The sequence below is a fragment of the Haematobia irritans genome, chromosome 3, assembly GCF_050003625.1.
Source record: "Haematobia irritans isolate KBUSLIRL chromosome 3, ASM5000362v1, whole genome shotgun sequence".
Classification (NCBI taxonomy): domain Eukaryota; kingdom Metazoa; phylum Arthropoda; class Insecta; order Diptera; family Muscidae; genus Haematobia; species Haematobia irritans.
This window is the reverse complement of record NC_134399.1, coordinates 123594712-123615025: the sequence shown is the minus strand read 5'-3', so window position 1 is coordinate 123615025 and position 20314 is coordinate 123594712. Positions and strand designations below refer to the sequence as shown.

General features: G+C 34.9%; 3 protein-coding genes across 5 annotated transcripts in view; 1 reads left to right on the top strand and 2 right to left on the bottom strand.

Annotated features, from left to right (window-relative positions):
• Ubr1 (Ubr1 ubiquitin ligase) overlaps nt 1–10431 on the bottom strand; it is an 81995-nt gene extending 71564 nt beyond the window's left edge. Inside the window, exon 1 of one of the 3 annotated variants that reach the window (XM_075300989.1) lies at nt 10224–10431. The gene's annotated coding sequence lies outside the window, so the exon portion shown is untranslated. The remainder of the gene's footprint in view (nt 1–10223) is intronic. The other 2 variants (XM_075300990.1, XM_075300991.1) reach the window with 2 other exon arrangements.
• Nucleotides 7131–9001, bottom strand: LOC142229047 (uncharacterized). The gene is made up of 4 exons (XM_075299585.1): nt 8765–9001; nt 8287–8704; nt 8098–8219; nt 7131–7658 (listed from the first exon to the last, which is right to left on the bottom strand). Exons 1-3 carry the CDS (start codon nt 8850–8852, stop codon nt 8132–8134), a joined length of 594 nt encoding a protein of 197 aa, XP_075155700.1. The 5' UTR covers nt 8853–9001; the 3' UTR covers nt 7131–7658; nt 8098–8131.
• Nucleotides 10432–14083: 3652 nt separating the features above from the next.
• LOC142228245 (fatty acid hydroxylase domain-containing protein 2) overlaps nt 14084–20314 on the top strand; it is a 33804-nt gene continuing 27573 nt past the window's right edge. The window contains exon 1 of the mRNA XM_075298626.1: nt 14084–15028. Coding sequence (XP_075154741.1) covers nt 14550–15028 — 479 coding nt within the window. The 5' untranslated portion in view covers nt 14084–14549. The remainder of the gene's footprint in view (nt 15029–20314) is intronic.

Sequence of the window (20314 nt, the reverse complement as noted above, 5' to 3'; positions counted from 1 at the left end):
ATGGAAAAAATTTATTTGTATATTGCACCATAAAGATTTGTGATACTGACAATCAAACGACTAAATATCTCAAAATGTCCCGAAAAGAATATGCAACGAAAGGAAAAAGTAATCCCCCATTGGGAAAATGTTTCCTAACCGAACAAAAGTTCCCTATTTAGAGCCCACGAATTCTATACAATAGGTCACATTAGGTGTAGTGGCAGCCCGTTATTTCAAGCTCATTTAAACAATTCAATTATTTCAGGCTCATTTAAACAATTCAGTCCACTGTGCCACCTCAAGTGCGGAAATTTTCTCTTATCAATGAGAGCGACCCGATTCAATGACAAGAAGCCTCGTTTTTATAACAGAGTCCGAACGGTGTTTCACATTACTGTGAAACCATCCAGAGAAGCTTTGAAATATTATCATTACTGGGAGGGGAATAATCCACCGCTGAAAAACTTTTAAGTGTTTGGTCGAAACTGGGGTTGAACCCATGTCCCTTTTTATGCAAGGCATACATGCTAAGCACCACGGTAATAGTTCATCCAAAAATCGACCGGTGAGTTATTGCCCAGAGTAATAGATAGTTTGTAATACCGAAATATTTGGGAGAATAAAACCTGACTTACACCCATGTTCGGATATCCACTTCAATTCCATTTCCATTATTCACGTCAAATCCACGAACGTCGAAATTTGTTGTTCTTATTTCCACGTCCTTTTTTGAACTTTTCTGTAACCAGCTGGGTTGCACAAATCACCCAAAAATTCACTAAGGCGGAAATCAAAATAAGTGGAATCAATAGACTTATTTTAATTTATTATTTTTTAATTAAAAATGACGCAGTTTTAATTAAACTCATGTATTAAATATAAAACATTTCAAATTTTTTACGCGAGTACTTTTTTAAACGGAAATATATCCATCTGGACATAATTCAATTTTCACCAAGACTTTGGCAAGTGAATTGATTTCACGAAACTTCCGGTGGAAGTGGATTGTAGGTTAGGTTAGGTTAGGTGGCACCCCGATGTATCAGGCTCACTTAGACTATTCAGTCCATTGTGATACCACATTGGTGAACTTCTCTCTTATCACTGAGTGCTGCCCGATTCCATGTTAAGCTCAATGACAAGGGACCTCCTTTTTATAGCCGAGTCCGAACGGCGTTCCACATTGCAGTGAAACCACTTAGAGAAGCTTTGAAACCCTCAGAAATATCACCAGCATTACTGAGGTAGGATAATCCACCGCTGAAAAACTTTTGGTGTTCGGTCGAAGCAGGAATCGAACCCACGACCTTGTGTATGCAAGGCGGGCATGCTAACCATTGCACCACGGTGGCTCCCGTGGGACACCAAAATCGTGAAATTGATTCACATTCACCTGGAAGTGGATTTGCGAACATGGGCATTAGATAAACCGAAACGGTTTCCATGGCCATCAGCGAGGAGCGGAGGGCTATATTACAGGCATCGTGTTAAAAGAAGACTCGCCACTCTGTCAAAATTCGTTGTTTAGTTTTGATAAATTTTGTGCTTAATTCCGAACAGCTTACTTATCCGGTAAATAGAACGCTGCCTTTTAGTTGGGATGTGCCGATTCATAGCAGATCTTAAAATACAATTCATACTTTCCTCCTGAAATGAAAGAAAGTCAATTTTACCAAAAAAAACTCTACCAACCCAACTGGCGATTTTTTACGAATGGTCATAATAACAACAAAATTTAAGCTATTGCTAGTGCCAATATCATATCATGGTTCAAATTATTGAGCTTCAGTAAACGATGGAATTCTTCTATTGCTTCCATTTTTTGCTGGGGATGTTTTGAGGAAGCCCCATGCTCCCAAGAGGAATAAAGGTGGAGGTACATATCATGCATTAATCCGTGCGTTGGTGGAAGGGTTGATATTTTTCAGTTTGAAGCACTCTGACAAAACTGTAGCTTTCAAAGAGAAATTTCAATTCTTCAATCAAAGGACGCATTAACGCATGGTATGTAACTCAACCTTAACAGGGGAAAAATATGGCTTCTTTTATCCAATGTCACAAGTTTGCATTCGGCCTCGTTTCGTTCTAAACGGCTTGTCTGAATAAGGTAGTAACTACCAATAATTTGAATTCTATTCTCTTGGGTCGTTTGGGAGCCACCGTCGTTAGTATACCCAACTTGCTTCCATCCCAGATTGTTGTCGACCTTGTTTATCACCTCTCAGTAATATTGTCGAGATTTCGGAATATTTCAAAAGTACTCTACATTGGTTTTACAGTAATGGGAAACGCAGTTGGGATTTGTCTACAAAAAGAGGGTCATTTGTCACTAAGTTAATACAAAATATCGGGCTGCCACTATACCTACAGTTAACCTACGGGAAATTGATGCAAATTGTCAATACCGACCCTGTCACAGTACTGGTACCGATGCTCCAGTTGTTCGCAATTTTTACATGTTTGTATAATTTTTTGTTATTAAAATCCTATTCGTTGTACACTTTTACGGAAATTCATTTATTAGAATAATCTTTTGTTCAACATATTCCGGAAGTACTTCCTCAACCGTTTGGGATACTCAAAATGAAAGAAGTTTGTCGCAGAATAGTGCACACAAAGAAATTTGTTAGCTGAATCGGCAGAAGTCTGCTAAAACAGCAAAATGTCTGCTGAAAAAGGAAAAGCAGTCACTGTTTGCTGAAATAGCAAACATTGTCTGCTATTTTTAGTCTCGATTACATTAAACCATCACAGAAAAAATTTCACGAACATTTTTCCAATTAAAATTTTAATTGATTCAATTAATTTTTTAGTTGAAACAAAAATTAATAGAATCAATTAATTTTTTAATTGACCTTCAATTAATTTTTTAATTGATACTATCATTTCTATGATTGAAGACATTTCAATTAAAAAATTAATTTCGTGATTTGAATCAGAAAAAATTTTTTGTGTGATGTGTTACTTTGGCTGAAACAAATAAAAAGATCACCTTAGGGGCAAAAAAAAAAAGTTTGGAAGTTCTTCCAAAAAAAAGTTTGGAAGTTCTTCTAAAGGCACAACTTTAAAAGCACTTCCAAAAATGTCCTCCCAATGATGTTCTTTATTTTAACTACACTTCCAGTGTTCTTCCAAAAATGTCCTCCCAAAGATGTTGTTTATTTTAACTACACTTCCAGTGTTCTTTTACTGCCTGTTCATGGAATTTTCGTCAAAAATCCCATATTGATATCTCGAAAACCAGAGTCTGTGGAATACCAATTATTTCGGTGTTCGATAGTAAATCATTAATAATGAGTTCATGACAAATTTCGGCATTTTCTAGCAAATATATTTAAAGTTATTTTAGTTTCAATCTAGACGAACGATTCGTCTCGAGTCGATTTTGGGTTTCATGAACAGGCAATTAATTCAATTTTATTAACCTTTCGTTTTCATATTTTTAATTTTTTTTTTTCGTTTCAAATAGTTTAAAAACAGAATAATAACATACAATGGACGAAATTATTGATATTTTGTCGATAAAAATGCCAAATCAATTTTAGAAAAATTTCGAATCTATGAAAGTGTTTGAGGTCAAACGTTTCCGTTTGACCTATACAAAATATTTGTTTGGCAAAATATTACAAAATTTTATAATTTACATCCAAAACACTGAATTCGAATCACACCTTAAGAAGTGAGCAAAATTCAGTGCAACGGCTGTTGAAATAGAGGACATTCGTCATATGACAAGCCTATGTTAAATTCATCGCTTCTGCGCCAATTTTGCATCACTTCCGGATCCAAAAATGACAATTTCACTACTTTATTGTTGACGCTTTTTTGCTGGGATATCTATAGTACTTTCCCACAAAATGTTTGCTGATCGCATTTAATGGCTTGTAAGGATATTACAGGGAGCCACCGTGGTGCAATGGTTAGCATGCCCGCCTTGCATACACAAGGTCGTGGGTTCGATTCCTGCTTGGACCGAACACCAAAAAAGTTTTTCAGCGGTGGATTATCTCACCTCAGTAATGCTGGTGACATTTCTGAGAGTTTCAAAGCTTCTCTAAGTGGTTTCACTGCAATGGTATCACAATGGACTGAATAGTCTAAGTGAGCCAGATACATCGGGCTGCCACCTAACCTAACCTAAGGATATTACAGTGAAAAAATATATTGTTAGTCCCTAAAGTACAAACATATAACAGCAGACATGGACTGCTGTTTTAAGCAGATTTTTTTCTATGAATGTGGACCTGCCTAAAAGGTAGTCCTACTAAGTTGTCCCAGAACAAGTCCTTTGGAATTAGTGTAAGTGGTATCATAAAGTATAAATTTACTCCTGCAATGATAACCCCAACGGTCTAACGAAGACCGCACTTATGGGCGCGAGGCTTTCAATAAACCACAAAAGGTGGATAAAGAAAAAACAAATCTTGGATTTTACCCTAAAGATTTTTCTCATTTCTTTTTCTTCCTTTTGTGTTATATACTTTGAATATTTTATAATTTGGCAAAAAATGGGGCATTAGAGGTATAAAGTGACCGGTTTTGACCAGAACTTCCACAGGTTTTGACCAGAACTTCGACTGGTCCATACACAGAAGCCTATTTATGTAGAATTAATTGTAACGTTATATTTGTTTTAATTAATTAATATATTATAATTAATTCATTAATATTTTCATTGGTAAATAATTGCCGAAATTCCTTTTATTTGAAGCAAAATTTCCCAATTGTAATCCATCTAGCTGTACTACCCACATAACCACACAAATCAGCTGTTTCAATGTTCAAAGACAGGGTTGTTATGCAAAAAGGATGTCAGTGAGACGGGGTTGTTTTCTAAGCAAGAGCTCAGATGCACAAACATACACTAGCTCCGTTCGAGAACCCCATAATTTTTGATAATTATCACAAATTTTTACTGGAAGTCGTTCGTTTACATCAAAAAGCCAGCAAAAGAGAGTCAGAGAGAGAGAAAAAATGACAGTTCTAGCTTAAATATTTTGCAAGTTTTTGCTAGAGATTTTTTCTCCAGTAAAATCTTGCAAAACCTACCATTTGTAAGAATCAGCTGTTCATTTTGTAAACAAGTTATTTAAAGATACACTCTTTTTGCTGTGGTCAATGTAAGTTTTAACAAAACTTGTAAGTACCAGTTATAAAACCCCGGACAAATGGAAATTACTACAGAACATTCGATTGGGGATGGTACCCACTCCATAGAAATGCAAGGTAAATACATTAGCTTTTTGAGTTATTACAAAGATAATTATACAAAATAATTAAAGGACCTGCAACTGCTGTGTTAGCCACCGTAATGCTTTTAATGGAATCATCATCATCGGAGAGTGAGGATGAGGAGAATGAAATTATTATACACATGTTAAGAAGGGAAAGCAACATCTTCCATAAAGGCATGGCTATATTCCAAGAAAAAAATAGGAGAAATTCGATCAAATCATATATAGAAGAAACAGTTCCAAAATATAATAACGTCGAATTTCGTTCCCACTTTCGAGTTTCACGAGAAATTTATGAATCGCTGACAAATCTCTTTTCCAAATGGCCCCACTATGAAATGCTTCGTTCCGATAAACGAATTCCAGCAAATGTTCAAGTTTTATGTTTTTTATGGTTTGCTGGTCATGAATCTTGCAGTTTTCGAGATCTGTCTGATCGATTCAATATGTCCCTTTCAACAATAAGCGCTATAATAAATAGGGTGTCTTTGTTTTTTAGCAGTTTGAGTCCAGAAATTATACGATGGCCGTCAGATGAAAAGAAGGAGGAATCATCTAAATACTTTGCAGAGAAATGTATGATACCAAAAGCTATAGGTAGAACTTTGTACAGTTTTGTTTTTAAATTATTAATCCAATGTTTCCAATTACAGGTTGTATTGATGGTACCCATGTAGTCATTGACCCACCAAAATCTGGAAAAGATGAATATATTGATAGAAAAGGGAACGTAACAGTTTGCTTACAGGGAATATGTGATGAACGCAATAATTTCATAAATGTATTTGTCGGATATCCTGGATCATGCCACGATAGTTGGGTTCTGAAGAATTCACCAATATATAACAAGTTACCGTCATATTGTGGAGGTTGGACATGTCTACAAGTTTAGACTTTCCTTAATTCTTTATTTTCAGATTATTATTTACTAGGTGATTCAGCATATCCTTGCAATAAATACATCATTACACCTTACAAGGACAACGGGCATCTTAGAAAGGCTCAAAAAGAGTTCAATATGAAACTGAGTACTGGTAGAATTAAAATTGAACACTCATTTGGAATACTAAAGCAACGATTCCGGCAGTTATACTACTGCAAATTGCGAGGAATGAGAAAACTTTGCCATTTTATAAGAGCCTGCTGTGTTCTTCATAACATTGCTAACGAAGATGGTATGCATTTTGAGCCAACTGCATTCCAGGAAGAGGAAGAAGATTTTATGGATGATTATCCAGATAACGACAACATTTCGCGTGGAGATGACGTGCGAAACGCAATATCAAAATCAATACAAGATGTACTTACTACAAAGAATTAATTTTAATTTATTTAACTTTTAATTATAGTTCTACATTTAAAAATATAGTAGGTAATCATATCGACTAGAGAATACAGCAATCCCTCGATTTACGTCGTTAAATTTTTTGTTTTATCTACCTTATATGAATATTGTTTTTAAGAACTCTGAATCCAAATCTGCATTTGTTTTTTTTTTTCTATCAGCTCGATTTTTCGAGATATACCGTTATGTTCAAAATTAAGACACTTCCGCTATATAAATTGGAATAACTTGAAAACAGTTCAACATATTAAATTAAAAAAATCAGAAAATCCCTAGCAATATTCTCTTTTAGCCGTCTTTACATTGTTTTTCAATTTTTCAAGTAGTTTTGGAGATATCGTTCAAGGAAAGACGGCTAAAAGAGAACATTGTTAGCGATTTTCTGATTTTTTAATTTAATATGTTGAACTGTTTTCAAGTTATTCCAATTTATGTAGCGAAAGTGCCTTAATTTTGGCCATAACGGTATATCTCGAAAAATCGAGCTGATAGAAAAAAATAAATGCAGATTTGGATTCAGGGACCTCAAATTACTAAAAATTCACTATAAATTTCAATAAAACGAGGGATTACTGTATTTATTTCACATAGAGTAATACTATTTATTTTTATAGAAAGAAACATTGTTTGCACTGTTAATTATTTTTTGTGAATATTTCTATTACAAAGACGAAATAGAAAAAAATAAAAAAATTCATTTACACTGAAAATTATTTTAAAACTATTTCATTTCACTAAATAAAACATATTTTGTAATTTTCATGTTGTATTTTAAATTTTAGAAATATGGTGAAAATACCAAATGTTCATTTTGGTTAACTAAACTGTAAGTTAGAAATTGATAAATTAAATATCTTGGAAGTATTGATAAACAAATTATTTTTTCAATATGTTCACTAGGGTTTCAAGCAAATCCACTTTCTTCTTCTCCAGAGCTTCTTTTCGTTCGGCACGTTCTTCTCTTTGTTTCATACTTTGTTCTAATGTTTGTTGTAGAATTGCATCACTCTCTTCTCTTTTTTTTGCATGTTCTTCAGACATGTCTATGAATTGTTGAAGGGCTGTTTTCCGTTTTCTTGATGATGAACTACATGGATCTTCGAAAAATATAAAAAATATTATAACATGAAAAACCTGGTTAAGTGGACCCAAGACTCAAGTCCGTATTGCTACGGGCTTGCTGGCATTGTGATCTATAAATCTACATCTAAATTGAGAAACAAATTAGTCCTGGACGGTATCGTTTTACTACCAATAAATATTACAATAGAATGATGACGCATTCAAAGAATATGTATCGACATTGAAATTTGTTATAGGATCACATTACACTCAAAATCTACATTTCAGATTTGAAATCTACTTTTTATAAGGCAAATGACAGTTGAATCTAGTAAAAGTGGATTTTGAAATTGTAATGTGAATGAGGTATTAGAATAAATAATAACAAAACGTCATTAACCGAATTATTTTCGAAATAGGACGATTTTTTCCGTGTAAGGCGTACCCTTAAAATTCCAAACGAAATTTTTGTACCTGTTTCAGTTATATTTGGGCCTTCTATGAGTTTTTAATCCGCCGAAGACACTTCCGCTTCACTGTCGAGTACAAAATCTGGATTTATAGACTTTTTTTCCTGCAAAAGATCGTCCAATTCGCTGCAAAACGAAAGGACATAATGGTATTAGATTCTTAACAAACATGTGCATGCATTTTTTAATTTACCTTTGATAAGGGCACGTCTGCCTATTCCGACCAGTCTTAGAGTTGTAAAGTTGTGTGCGTTTGTATTTCCGTTCCAAACTGAAATACTTGGTTTCCACTTGTTGAGAATTGAAATTGTATCCAAGTGAACACAATTCTTCTGAAATCTTTATCCACATTTGTTTTTTATTTTTTAGGCTGGCCGATTTTCCCACTTTTGGCCGTAATTCTTTCACTTTGGATATCAAAAATTTTACTGCTGGCTCAATCCACACGGACTTCCCGGTTCCTTCATCGTCGTTGGTGCAAGTGATGACTTCATTTTCAACGTGGAACTCTTGGTGGGGGTAAAGAAAGTCATCTTCACTCTGGGTGAAAACTACTTCCTCAAAACTATCACCAGCAATTTCGTCCACCACATTTTGCTGGTATTCCTCATCTGTAAAATGTCCGAAAGTTACATTTTCTTGAATTTATTTATTTCTTGTATCATACTTACCGAAAGAAATTCTTTTGTATGTTCCCGGTGAGCAAATTACGTCCAATTTTCTTTTATTCATTTTTCTTGGTTTACGTATTTGAAACATATAATACAATCACCTGATCTGTTTTATTTGCAAGTTTTTACTGGATGGCGTTCGCGTACTTTTTGTGGCAAGAGAGCAAAAACAAAGCAAAGAGAGTAAAAACGGTTTTTACTCTCTTGCTGGTTTTTACTGGATATTTTTTACTGGAAAAGTACGCGAACAAACCTACTGTATATTATAAAACATAAACTAGAAGAGCCAGACTCAGCTGACGCTAACAGCAGCTGATATAGAAAAAATAACAACAACACCAACATACTAGACTCGAAGAAGAAAACGAAACAAAACAGCCGCTTAAAAAAGATATATTCACACATTTTTTTTCAAACTTAATTTGGTATTTGAAAAGTTGATATTGGACACAGTAACACGGCACAACATTGAATATTATTATAATAGCTAAGAATCAGGTTTTGTCATATACAAAATAATGATGAAGGTCATGACTTTTTTTGTCGTTATCTTCATAAGAACTCAAGTAAGCATCAATCGTTTATTTTTTCATATGCATATTAACACACAGAATCAATCAAAAAATATTGATTTTTGTTTTATTTTACAACACAAAATAAGGAATTCATGTCATCGATATGAGAAAAACAAAAAAAACGACACAAGGCAGCACGCACGTTATAGAGATGTTAAAAAGAGATGAAGAAGATACTTTGTTTTTCACAACACTTTATATTGTTTTATTTCGCTGTATAATCGATAAGTGTATATATTTTTTACATCTTATAGCACTGTATAGATATTTCTTTTTCCGACTTGCATTTCATAGGAAGAAGGTGCATTTAGTCAGCAGCCTACAATTTAAAGAAATTCCTTTGTTTTACATTAAGGCCTTTGTATCTCTGCGTCTTTTGTTGTTGTTGTGGATGATGAGAGGATACAAGTAAATGTATTATCACTTTTTTTGCAATGTAATTTCCTACATTATTTACACAAAAATTCCATAACATTTCCACATAAGTTATCGTTGATAGGTTCCGAGCTAACGAACAAAAAATAAAGACGAAACACACCAAGGAAACAATTGAAATTTTCAACTACACTTTTTTTGTGGTTATGTACATGACGTCTCCGTTCATCATTTACTCTTTCACTTTATTCGCCAACAACCAACCAAACAGCCAGCTAGCCATTTAATCTTGCCTATCAGGAAAAAAATTTTCTTCACCTATTTTTTGCACTTGTCATCAATTTCACTTTTCAATTTCTTCTACCATTTTTTTCCACATTTCATAAAATTCACATTTTCACTATAAATTGCTTTATTGGTTTGCCTTTTCATCTGTGTTATTTGGGCTTTTGGCCTAATCTCTATATTTGATATAAAAAAAAATAAATTTTCCACTTTTGCGTATTTACTTTTTTTATGAAATTTTACTGCTTTTCTTCTGCATACTTCGTGCTTTTGAGATTTGTTTGCGCTATATTTTTTATTCTTTTCCTTCCACTCAATTTTCTTTCAATTGTGTAAAAAATTTATATTGCGAAACAACTATAGCAACATATACAAAAAAAAGACAAAAAAATAGTTAATTCTCTTATTGGAAATAGGTAATATAATACGCGACTAACGACCCACCAGTTCTTAACAAATTGAAGCTCAAAATAAAACTGGCAACACAGTAACCGAACTGAAGTGAGATGCGATTGTGTTCCATTCCAATTGGTTTCATTTCTGATTCCTTATGGGTGGTTTTCATGTAATAACATTCGTGTAAACAAGACCTAGGCAATGAAAATTCCGATATTTAAGGCATTATCGCACTAAAAAATCAATTTTTCTCGGCTACTTTTCTTTACTAATTCATTTTTACCAATTCATCCAATACTCAACTGCCTTGATTATATTTTAATGACCAAAATAAGGTTTTTAACGGTTCATAAGTCTATTTCGACATAATTAAGCATATCCAATAAGGACCTTGCAGGTGTATAAATATAAGACTGCAAAAAACGATTGCTTTAATCTCTATTTTCATGAAGGTCCATTATGCGCCGTCCAGGTTACAAGTTATTCCGGGCGGAATGTCTGTGTTTGTAAAAATCTTATGCGTCCTACAGACAGTTTTTCCGGACGGAATGTCTGTGTTCGTAAAGAATCTTACAGTGTGCTCTATCGATACGATTTGTCGGCGATGACTAACTAATCGGTAAATGTCGCAGTATCGATTATGCCTTTGGACTTATCTTATAATGTGGACAGTCTATGGGATATGTTCGACACGAGCACTGTCGTCCGGATAAACTTATAGTCTGCAAGGCGCATTATAGTGTATAAGTAATCAAAAAATGTATTATCGATCTCATTAAAAAGCAGCAGTATAGGTTATGACGTCGGAAATAATTTATAGTGTGGCCAACATCTGGGATATGTTTGACACGAGAACTGTTGTCTGGATAAACTTATAGTCTGGACGGCGCATTAGCTAACGGACTTTTAAACCGTGCTATTGGCATATCTGTTACCTTGCCTATATATTTCATATGCCAGTAAGGAATTTAACTGCTGAAAATTTTTCTGTTAAAGTTAACCGGAGAGAGGATATTTGCAATGTTCTTTCTGTTAACTGGCAGTTAAAACCTAACGGATCTACATGAAAATGCCCGTAACGGTCCACAATCCACAACAGCTACTTGCATTGTCCTAATGATGCTGATGAACACACAAAATGTTTTTTTATGATTCAATCACGAAATTAATTGATCCAATTAATTTTTTAATTGAAACGTCTTCAATCACGAAAATGTTAATATCAATTACAGTTTTAATTGGACAGAATAAAAATACTTGATTAAAAATTAATTAATTGATTTCATTAGCAAATTCAATTAATTTTTTAATTAACGCTGATTGCAAAACTAATTTATTTTTGGAATTAAAGGGTGATACGGTCAAAATTTGGTCAATATAAACTTGACGTATTTCTTTCAATTTTGCATTTAAAAAACCTGAACACCCCTCATTTTGAAGGTGTGTGTGTGTAGAATGTTGCTCCTATTTTGATTTTGGAATTCACTCTTCAGTTGTCAAAATGCCGTCCAAGCACGAAGAGCAGCGTATCAAAATTTTGCTCGCGCATCGCGAAAATCCGAGCTACTCGCACGCAAAGCTGGCAAAATCGCTAAAAGTTGCCAAATCAAACGTTACAAATGTAATTAAAGTGTTTGGGGAACGTTTGTCGACAGCCAGGAAGTCTGGATCGGGGGGAGATCGAAAACCAGAAGTCGCTGAGACGACAAAGAGAGTTGCCGGTAGTTTCAAGCGAAACCCTAACCTCTCTCTCCGAGATGCCGCAAATAAGCTGGGTGTATCGTCTACAACCGTGCATCGAGCCAAAAAACGAGCCGGACTATCGACTTACAAGAAGGTAGTGACTCCAAATCGCGATGATAAACAAAATACGACGGCCAAAGCGCGATCCCCGACGATGCTGACGAAGTTTGACTGCGTGGTAATGGACGACGAAACCTACGTCAAAGCCGACTACAAGCAGCTTCCGGGACAGGAGTTTTATACGGCAAAAGGAAGGGGAAAGGTAGCAGATATTTTCAAGCACATAAAACTGTCAAAGTTCGCAAAGAAATATCTGGTTTGGCAAGCCATCTGTACCTGTGGTTTGAAAAGCAGCATTTTCATAGCTTCCGGGACTGTCCACCAAGAAATTTACGTGAAAGAGTGTTTGAATAAACGTCTGCTGCCTTTCCTGAAGAAACACGGTTGTTCCGTACTGTTTTGGCCGGATTTGGCATCTTGCCATTACGGTAAAAAGGCCATGGAGTGGTACGCCGCCAACAACGTGCAGGTGGTTCCCAAGGACAAGAACCCACCCAACACGCCAGAGCTCCGCCCAATTTATAAATGCTGGGCTATTGTCAAGCGGAACCTAAAGAAGACCAAAAAACTGCTAAGGACGAGCAGTAGTTCAAGGCAAACTGGCTTTCTGCGGCGAAGAAGGTGGACAAGGTGGCTGTACAAAATCTGATGGCAGGTGTCAAGCGTGAATATTTTTCCTGAATTTTATACTAATTGAACTTGAAAAAGAAATTTAATTTGATTTTTTAAATAAACGATTTCACCGATTTACACGCGTTTTCCCTTGACCAAATTTTGACCGTATCACCCTTTATAAGCATAACTATTGTTAATTATTTTCTTAACTGAATTAAGAGTTTTTGGTTTGATTAAAAAATTGTTTGAAATAAATTAAAAACAAAAATAAAAAAATCCATCACTTATTTTAACTGACTTCGTCTTCCGATTTTGATTAAAAAGTTAATTGTACCAATTATTTTTTTAATTAAAATTTTAAAAACAAACGTTCAATCATTGACTTAATTAATTTAATGTTTCTATCTTGATTGAAGAAGAATTGAATTTTCAACTTCAATCAACTTTTTGTATTCGACACGAGCACTGTCGTCCTGTTAGCATGTAATGAAAATTATAAATGACAGTATTATCGGCATTTAAACGAAATATTCACTATGTCACACATGTATGTATCCCTGGCAAACTGTCCGCTATCCTTGCAAGATTCCTGAAGGTGCTCTTATCGATTGGCAACTAAGCTCGATATGCAACTCTAGCGGAAATTTTGTTTACGCATCAATAGCTCAATTTCGCCATGCTTTTTTATGAGAGCAAAATGTAAACAATTGATAATAAATCCCATGGAATTTTCTTTTGCAAATATAGCAATACATTTCTTATCAAGGCCGGTATGCACCTTTAGCGGAAATTTCGTTTGCATGCCACATCTTTTCCAAGTATTTCTTATGGAAGCAAACTGTAAACCGTCGATTAAAATGCCTCACAGAATTTTCGTTAGCAAATATACTAATGCATTACTTATGGGTAACAGAAATTTCGTTAGAGGTACATACCGTCCTTTAAAGGTATATATCGGCCTTAAGAAAAATATACCTCCACTGCATTATCGTCATGTGAACGCCATTTCCAATAGAAGTTTGCGGAATGCAAATCACAAAACCAAACAACTACATTTGTCAATTTCGTTGCGACCATTTCATATGCATGTGTATTATTAGACCTCCAAGCTTTTACCCCCTCGCAGAGCTTTGATGGGAAAAGCTTTCTTTTTTGCTTCGACAAAGAACGTAAACAACAAAGGATAACAACATAAAGGATACGCGGTAGCGCATTCATAATAATGGTGAATGCGGTCGAAGGGAAAACAAAATTTTAAAACAAAGGTGTATAAACGACATTCTTCGGAGAATAAATAACATTTCCATTACAAAACATTCATTTGTAATAAATGTGAAAATAAACTAAAGATTTTTTAACAAATTATAAAACAATCAACAACGTTTGCAAGGATACCAAAAAAAAGTGGATATTTCTGTAAAAAACTATAATCGATATTAAGTAACATCGCCATAGTTAAGTAATTATCGCCTTCTTGGTTAGCCTAAATTCGACCATAGCCACCTCATTTTATGGAATCTAAATTTTAGTAAATTTAATGTCAAGGTCTATCGAGAGCAAATAAAGTTTTTAATTGTTCAACTTTAATACTTCAACATATTCTTGTGGGTGTTTTGTGACAACATTGGGGAAGTGTGAAGTATTTATAGCTTCGTTGCCTGTGGTTACACTTTGGAAAAAAAGAATCGGATATACTAAATTAAATTTTCCAGAGGTTACCTAAATCTATATTGAATATGGATGGTCATATGAAGCAAACACTTCCGAAACTGCAGCCAGTATCAACTTCTATGGCTACAACAAATCCATCATCGTCGTCGACATCCACACCTTTGTCATACTCCAAGTCCAATAATGGGAAGAACAATACAGTGGCCAATGCATTTCTAATGGATGCTACAAATGTTACCATAGCACCAACTAACAATGCAGCAATTTTACATCCACCACCTCCGCCGCCTTATCAATTTGCGGCTAATGATGCTAAACAACCTTTACCCATTCATATGCCTACATCATTTCTGGAACTGCCGAGTGATAAAATTCTTATGGATAAAGCAAAAATTATAGAATCTGCCTCATTCGATGAAGCCTTTGGGCCGGCCGTTCTTGCAGAACCACAGAAACGTCGTTGGCTTTCGTCATTGCACAGTGTTATATTCATAATTACCTGTGCCCTAGCCATATTTATTGTTTTCCGTAATGTCCTAACCTGGTAAGTATTGAGAATAAACTTGTAACTGTGTTAGAGTTTAAGAGTTAGTGTGGATGGGTGAGATGGTCGATAAGGCAGTTGAAAATTAGATTTGATTACGAGTTAAATTCGAATGTTACACATAAACTTAATAATAAACTTAATATCATTTGGAAAACATAGATGTGAATGCTGATAACAACGTAGACTATTCAGTCTATAGTGTGGCTTATGTGTATTACAACCAACTTCATGTTGCTATCATTACAAAGCCGCTGGTCTGACAACTAACAGATTTATTCCAGCTTACAAGCTTACCAACACATTTGATCTATTATATTGAAAAATAATGCTATTTGTGATGGAATTCAAGCATGATATTGTGAATGATATGTAGTTGGCTGGATAGCCCTACGTGGCTATGGTTTGAGCCTTTGTGAACAAACAAAATGAGCGGGTTACTTGCAAACGAGGTTAGCTGAAAATGTTCAATTTCGATTTGGCACCAATGGCAATGGCGTGAACCGCCGTAAGTGCCGAAGGTCGCCACCGATGAGAATGATGTATTCATCGACTATGTGGTCAAAATTAAAAACATATTTTCGGGAAAATAATCGGGAGAAAGACATTATTGAAGCCACGGACAGACAAATATTTTGGCCACAGACCATGGACATTCAAACAGTACTCATCACCGTAGAACTCATCACACTTCAACCATGAATGACTACAAAAGAGGCTCCCGAGTCATTTGTACCACACAATGGCCCCAACATTTCCGGATCTCTATCCGTTGGACTAGGCAATAAATAAATAAAAGTGTCGATCTCAAGGAATGGGCCATAATCAGAACGAAACAAGCTATCGACTTGAAACTTGGCACAAGGAGTTGTTATCGATGTATGTCGGATGGTATTGCAAATGGGCCATATCGGTCCACTTCTACGCATAGCCCCTATATAAACCAGTCCTGAGACTTGACGTCTTAGAGTAACCAATTTCATCCGAACCAGTTGAAATTAGGTACGTGGTGTTGTTAAGTACCATATGGTTTCTAACATTCATGGAAAAATTGGTCCATATCGGTTCATAATTATTTACAGCCCCCATATACAACGTTCCCAAGATTTTGATTCGGACCCTCTTGGAGGAGCAAATTTTATCTGATCCGGCTGAAATGTGTTAGTATATGGTCCCTAACTATCATGCAAAAATTGGTCCATAATTACATATAGCCCCCATATAAACCGATCCCCATATTTGACCTCCGGACCCTCTTGGAGGAGCAAATTTCAACCGATTCTGTCGAAATTATATAACAGGTTGGCTGATAAGTCCCCGGTCTGACACATAGACGGCGTCGCTAGTATTAAATGCATATTATTTTTATATAGTACAAACCTTCAAATGATTCGTGTCAAAATTTGACGTCTGTAAGTCAATTAGTTTGTGAGATAGAGCGTCTTTTGTGAAGCAACTTTTGTTATTGTGAAAAAAAGGAATTTCGTGTTTTGATAAAATACTGTTTTTTGAAGAGAAAAAATACGGTGGATGCAAAAGCTTGGCTTGATAATGAGTTTCCGGACTCTGCCCCGGTGAAATCAACAATAATTGATTGGTAAGCAAAATTGAAGCGTGGTGAAATGAGCACGGAGGACGGTGAACACAGTGGACTCCCGAAAGAGGTGGTTACCGATGAAAACATAAAAAAAAACACAAAATGATTTTGAATGACCGTAAAATGAAGTTGATCGAGATAGCAGAGGACTTAAAGATATCAAAGGAACGTGTTGGTCATATCATTCATCAATATTTGGATATGCGGAACCTCTGTGCAAAATGACCAAAAACATCAACGTGTTGATGATTCTGAGCGGTGTTTGCGGCTGTTAACTCGTAATACACCCGAGCTTTTCTGTCGATATCTGACAATGGATGAAACATGCCTCCATCACTACACTCCTGAGTCCAATCGACAGTCGGCTGAGTGGACAGCGACCGGTGAACCGTCACCGAAGCGTGGAAAGACTCAAAAGTCCGCTGGCAAAGTAATGACCTCTGTTTTTTGGGATGCGCATGGAATAATTTTTATCGATTATCTTGAGAAGGGAAAAACCATCAACAGTGGCTATTATATGGCGTTATTAGAGCGTTTGAAGGTCGAAATTGCGGCAAAACGGTCCCATATGAAGAAGAAAAAAGTGTTGTTCCACCAAGACAACGCACCGTGCCACAAGTCATTGAGAACGATGGCAAAAATTCATGAATTGGGCTTCGAATTGCTTCCCCACCCACCGTATTCTCCAGATCTGGCCCCCAGTGTCTTTTTCTTGTTCTCAGACCTCAAAAGCATGCTCGCAGGGAAAAAATTTGGCTGCAATGAAGAGGTGATCGCCGAAACTGAGGCCTATTTTGAGGCAAAACCGAAGAAGCACTACCAAAATGGTATCAAAAAATTGGAAGGTCGTTATAATCGTTGTATCGCTCTTGAAGGGAACTATGTTGAATAATAAAAGCGAATTTTGACAAAAAAATGTGTTTTTCTTTGTTAGACCGGGGACCATTAGAAAATTTGTCCACATCGGTCTGTAATTACATATAGCCCCCATATAAACCGAATCCCAGATTTGGCTTTCGAAGCCTCTTGGATGGCGCTTTACTTTGTTGCATAACATATCAGCCACCCTGTATTGTGATATCATAGGTGGTGAACTTCTCTCTTAAGCCCGGTGTCCACCTCTAGCGGAAATTTTATATGTGTGCCAATAACACAGTTTTATGGTATACGAGAACACAATGTACACAATCGACAATAACTCCTCAAGCAACTTTCTTTAGCAAATATAGCAATGCATTTTTTGTGGGTAGTGGAAAGAAACTGAACACAGTCGATAATGCAGTAAATTATATAAATTTACTGTCAAAAATACCTATACATTTTTATGTGTAACGGAATCTTTCGCTAGAAGTGTATACCGGGCTCTAAGTCACGTACCATGCCCGTGCGGGGAGGAGGTGAGGGTCGCATGCATGGGTCACGTTTGTAATTTTATCGCACCAATAGAAAAATATATTGACCAACAATAGTCTAAATAAATATTTAAGTCCGGTACACGAAATTGTCGTGACGCGTGAGTCGGAGTCACGCTGACGGCAACCAAATGTCGTGCGTGAGTTACGAAAATAATATCTTCGTGAGTGTACGTGAGTAACGAATTTCGGAAAAACGCGCTCACGAAAATAATCCCTCTTACGAACATAAAATGCTTACGAGTTGAATTCATTTATAATTTTCGTGACATCCTAGGTGTTAAGAGTTTTATAATGATCTCGATTTTAATCATACTCATGTTTTCACTCAGGTTCAATTGGTAAATTACTCATAAAAATAGTCACGAGGTTTTTCGTGAGACACGACATTTAAAAGATTTTCGTGCGTGAGTACAAATTTTCCTTTCGTGAGCGTGAGTGTGCGTGAATGAGATTTCTCCGTCGTGAGTGTGCGTGAGCGAGAGCAAAATATTACTCACGTTCACACCTCTAGTATGTATCCCTAGTGGAAATTTTTATTTTAGTGTCAATAACGCAGTCATACCATGTATTGCCAATGGGAGCAAAGTGCAAACAATCGATAACCACGTATCATGGAATTTTCGTTAGCAAATATAGAAATACATTTTCTATAGGCGGAATTACGATAGAGGTGCATGCAGACCTCATGAGAGAAAATATAAACAGTCGATAATACCGTCGTGACAAAAATACACTATTATTTTACGGTAGAAGTGAATACCGGACTTTAAGCCAGTTACCAGGGATGTACGCAGAGGGTGTGGGGGTCTGGGCCCCGTTAAAAACTTTATCGCTTAGAAACATTTCTTGGCCAAATTTTTAAGTCTGGTACGCACCAGTAGCCGAAATTATTGTGTTTTTATCGATATTTCATATTTACTCCCATAAGAAACACAAGGAAAACGGTGTTATCGGATGAAAATGAAACTTCCGTTAAAGGTGTATACCGGGCTTTGCAGATACCCGTCATAAACCTCATATGTAAATTTAGCGAAAGTTTTTTTTTGTGTTTTACAACGATTTCGAAACCGTAGCAAAAATTAAAAACTTGGTGAAAACAAATCATTACAAATTTTACAATTTTGGAATTTAATTAATTGTAAATAGGCTGCGAAATACATAAACTTTTACATGTGTCACTCGTCATCATTCACTCGATTCTTTATGGATTTCATTGAGTGACTTTTGAAATTATGCGTTGTCTGAATATTGAGTCTGAACTCAATCGGATATTACACTAAAACACAAAGATAAAAATGCTCTCAGCCGTTTCCAGTGGCTTTTAACCACGATTGAGACACACAAAATGTGCCCAACTAGAATGGTGATGATTCGACGTCATTGAACCAAAGAGAGATTCGCCAAATATCCATTTACATTGACAATGGAGCAAGAGAAATGTGTACTGTGAAAAATTATTGTGAATACAAATATAATTTTTCGTATATAGAGCATGTTTTTCTAATAATAATAATAAAATAATTTCTTTGATTTAAATATAAAGAAACCAAAAATATTTTATATAATACTTATATATAATTCAATTTAGTTTCACCTAATTTATTTTAATTTAACTTAATCTACACTCAAAAAAGTTTTTAAAGTCTATACTTTAGTATAATTTATTTATATCAAATCATTTATCATTTAAACCCAAGAACCGAAGAAACATTAAATAGTTTTAAAAATTAAATTATAATAAAATATTGTGATATAAACAATTTATATAAAATTGAATACATTTAAATAAATTAGATTAATTTAAAATAAAGTAAAATTAAATTAGACGAAACTACATAAAATTCAGTTGAATGAATAAAAAAAATATATGTATATATACAAAATCAATTAGATTAAATGTACTCAATGTTTTTAATAAAATATATTACATAAAATAAATTAAGTCAGTAGAAACTAAAACTAATTTTAAAATTCAAGTTAAGTTATTTTATTGTAGACTATTAAATTGTTTTTTTTTATTTTAATTTAACTTACGTTAGTTTGATTTAAATAACTTCATATTAGTTGTATTTTATGTAACATGCTTATATGAAATTATTTTTATTTACTTAATTTAGATTTAAATTAAATAATTTAATTTAATTTAATTTATTAGTTTTTGGGGCTTTCTAAAGTTTTTCAAATTTAAATTAATTTATGTTTAATAACCTTCTTGTGGAAATACATGAGATCTTAGCATGAACGTTTTACTACATAAACTTCAATCAAATTAAA

Excerpts from the sequence above, each read along its gene's own strand:
- LOC142229047 (XM_075299585.1), bottom strand. The coding sequence starts at position 8,852 with ATGTTTCAAATACGTAAACCAAGAAAAATGAATAAAAGAAAATTGGAC. Across the intron at positions 8,705-8,764 it reads ATACAAAAGAATTTCTTTCG|ATGAGGAATACCAGCAAAAT; the intron begins GTAAGTATGATA and ends GACATTTTACAG. Across the intron at positions 8,220-8,286 it reads CAGACGTGCCCTTATCAAAG|CGAATTGGACGATCTTTTGC; the intron begins GTAAATTAAAAA and ends TTCGTTTTGCAG.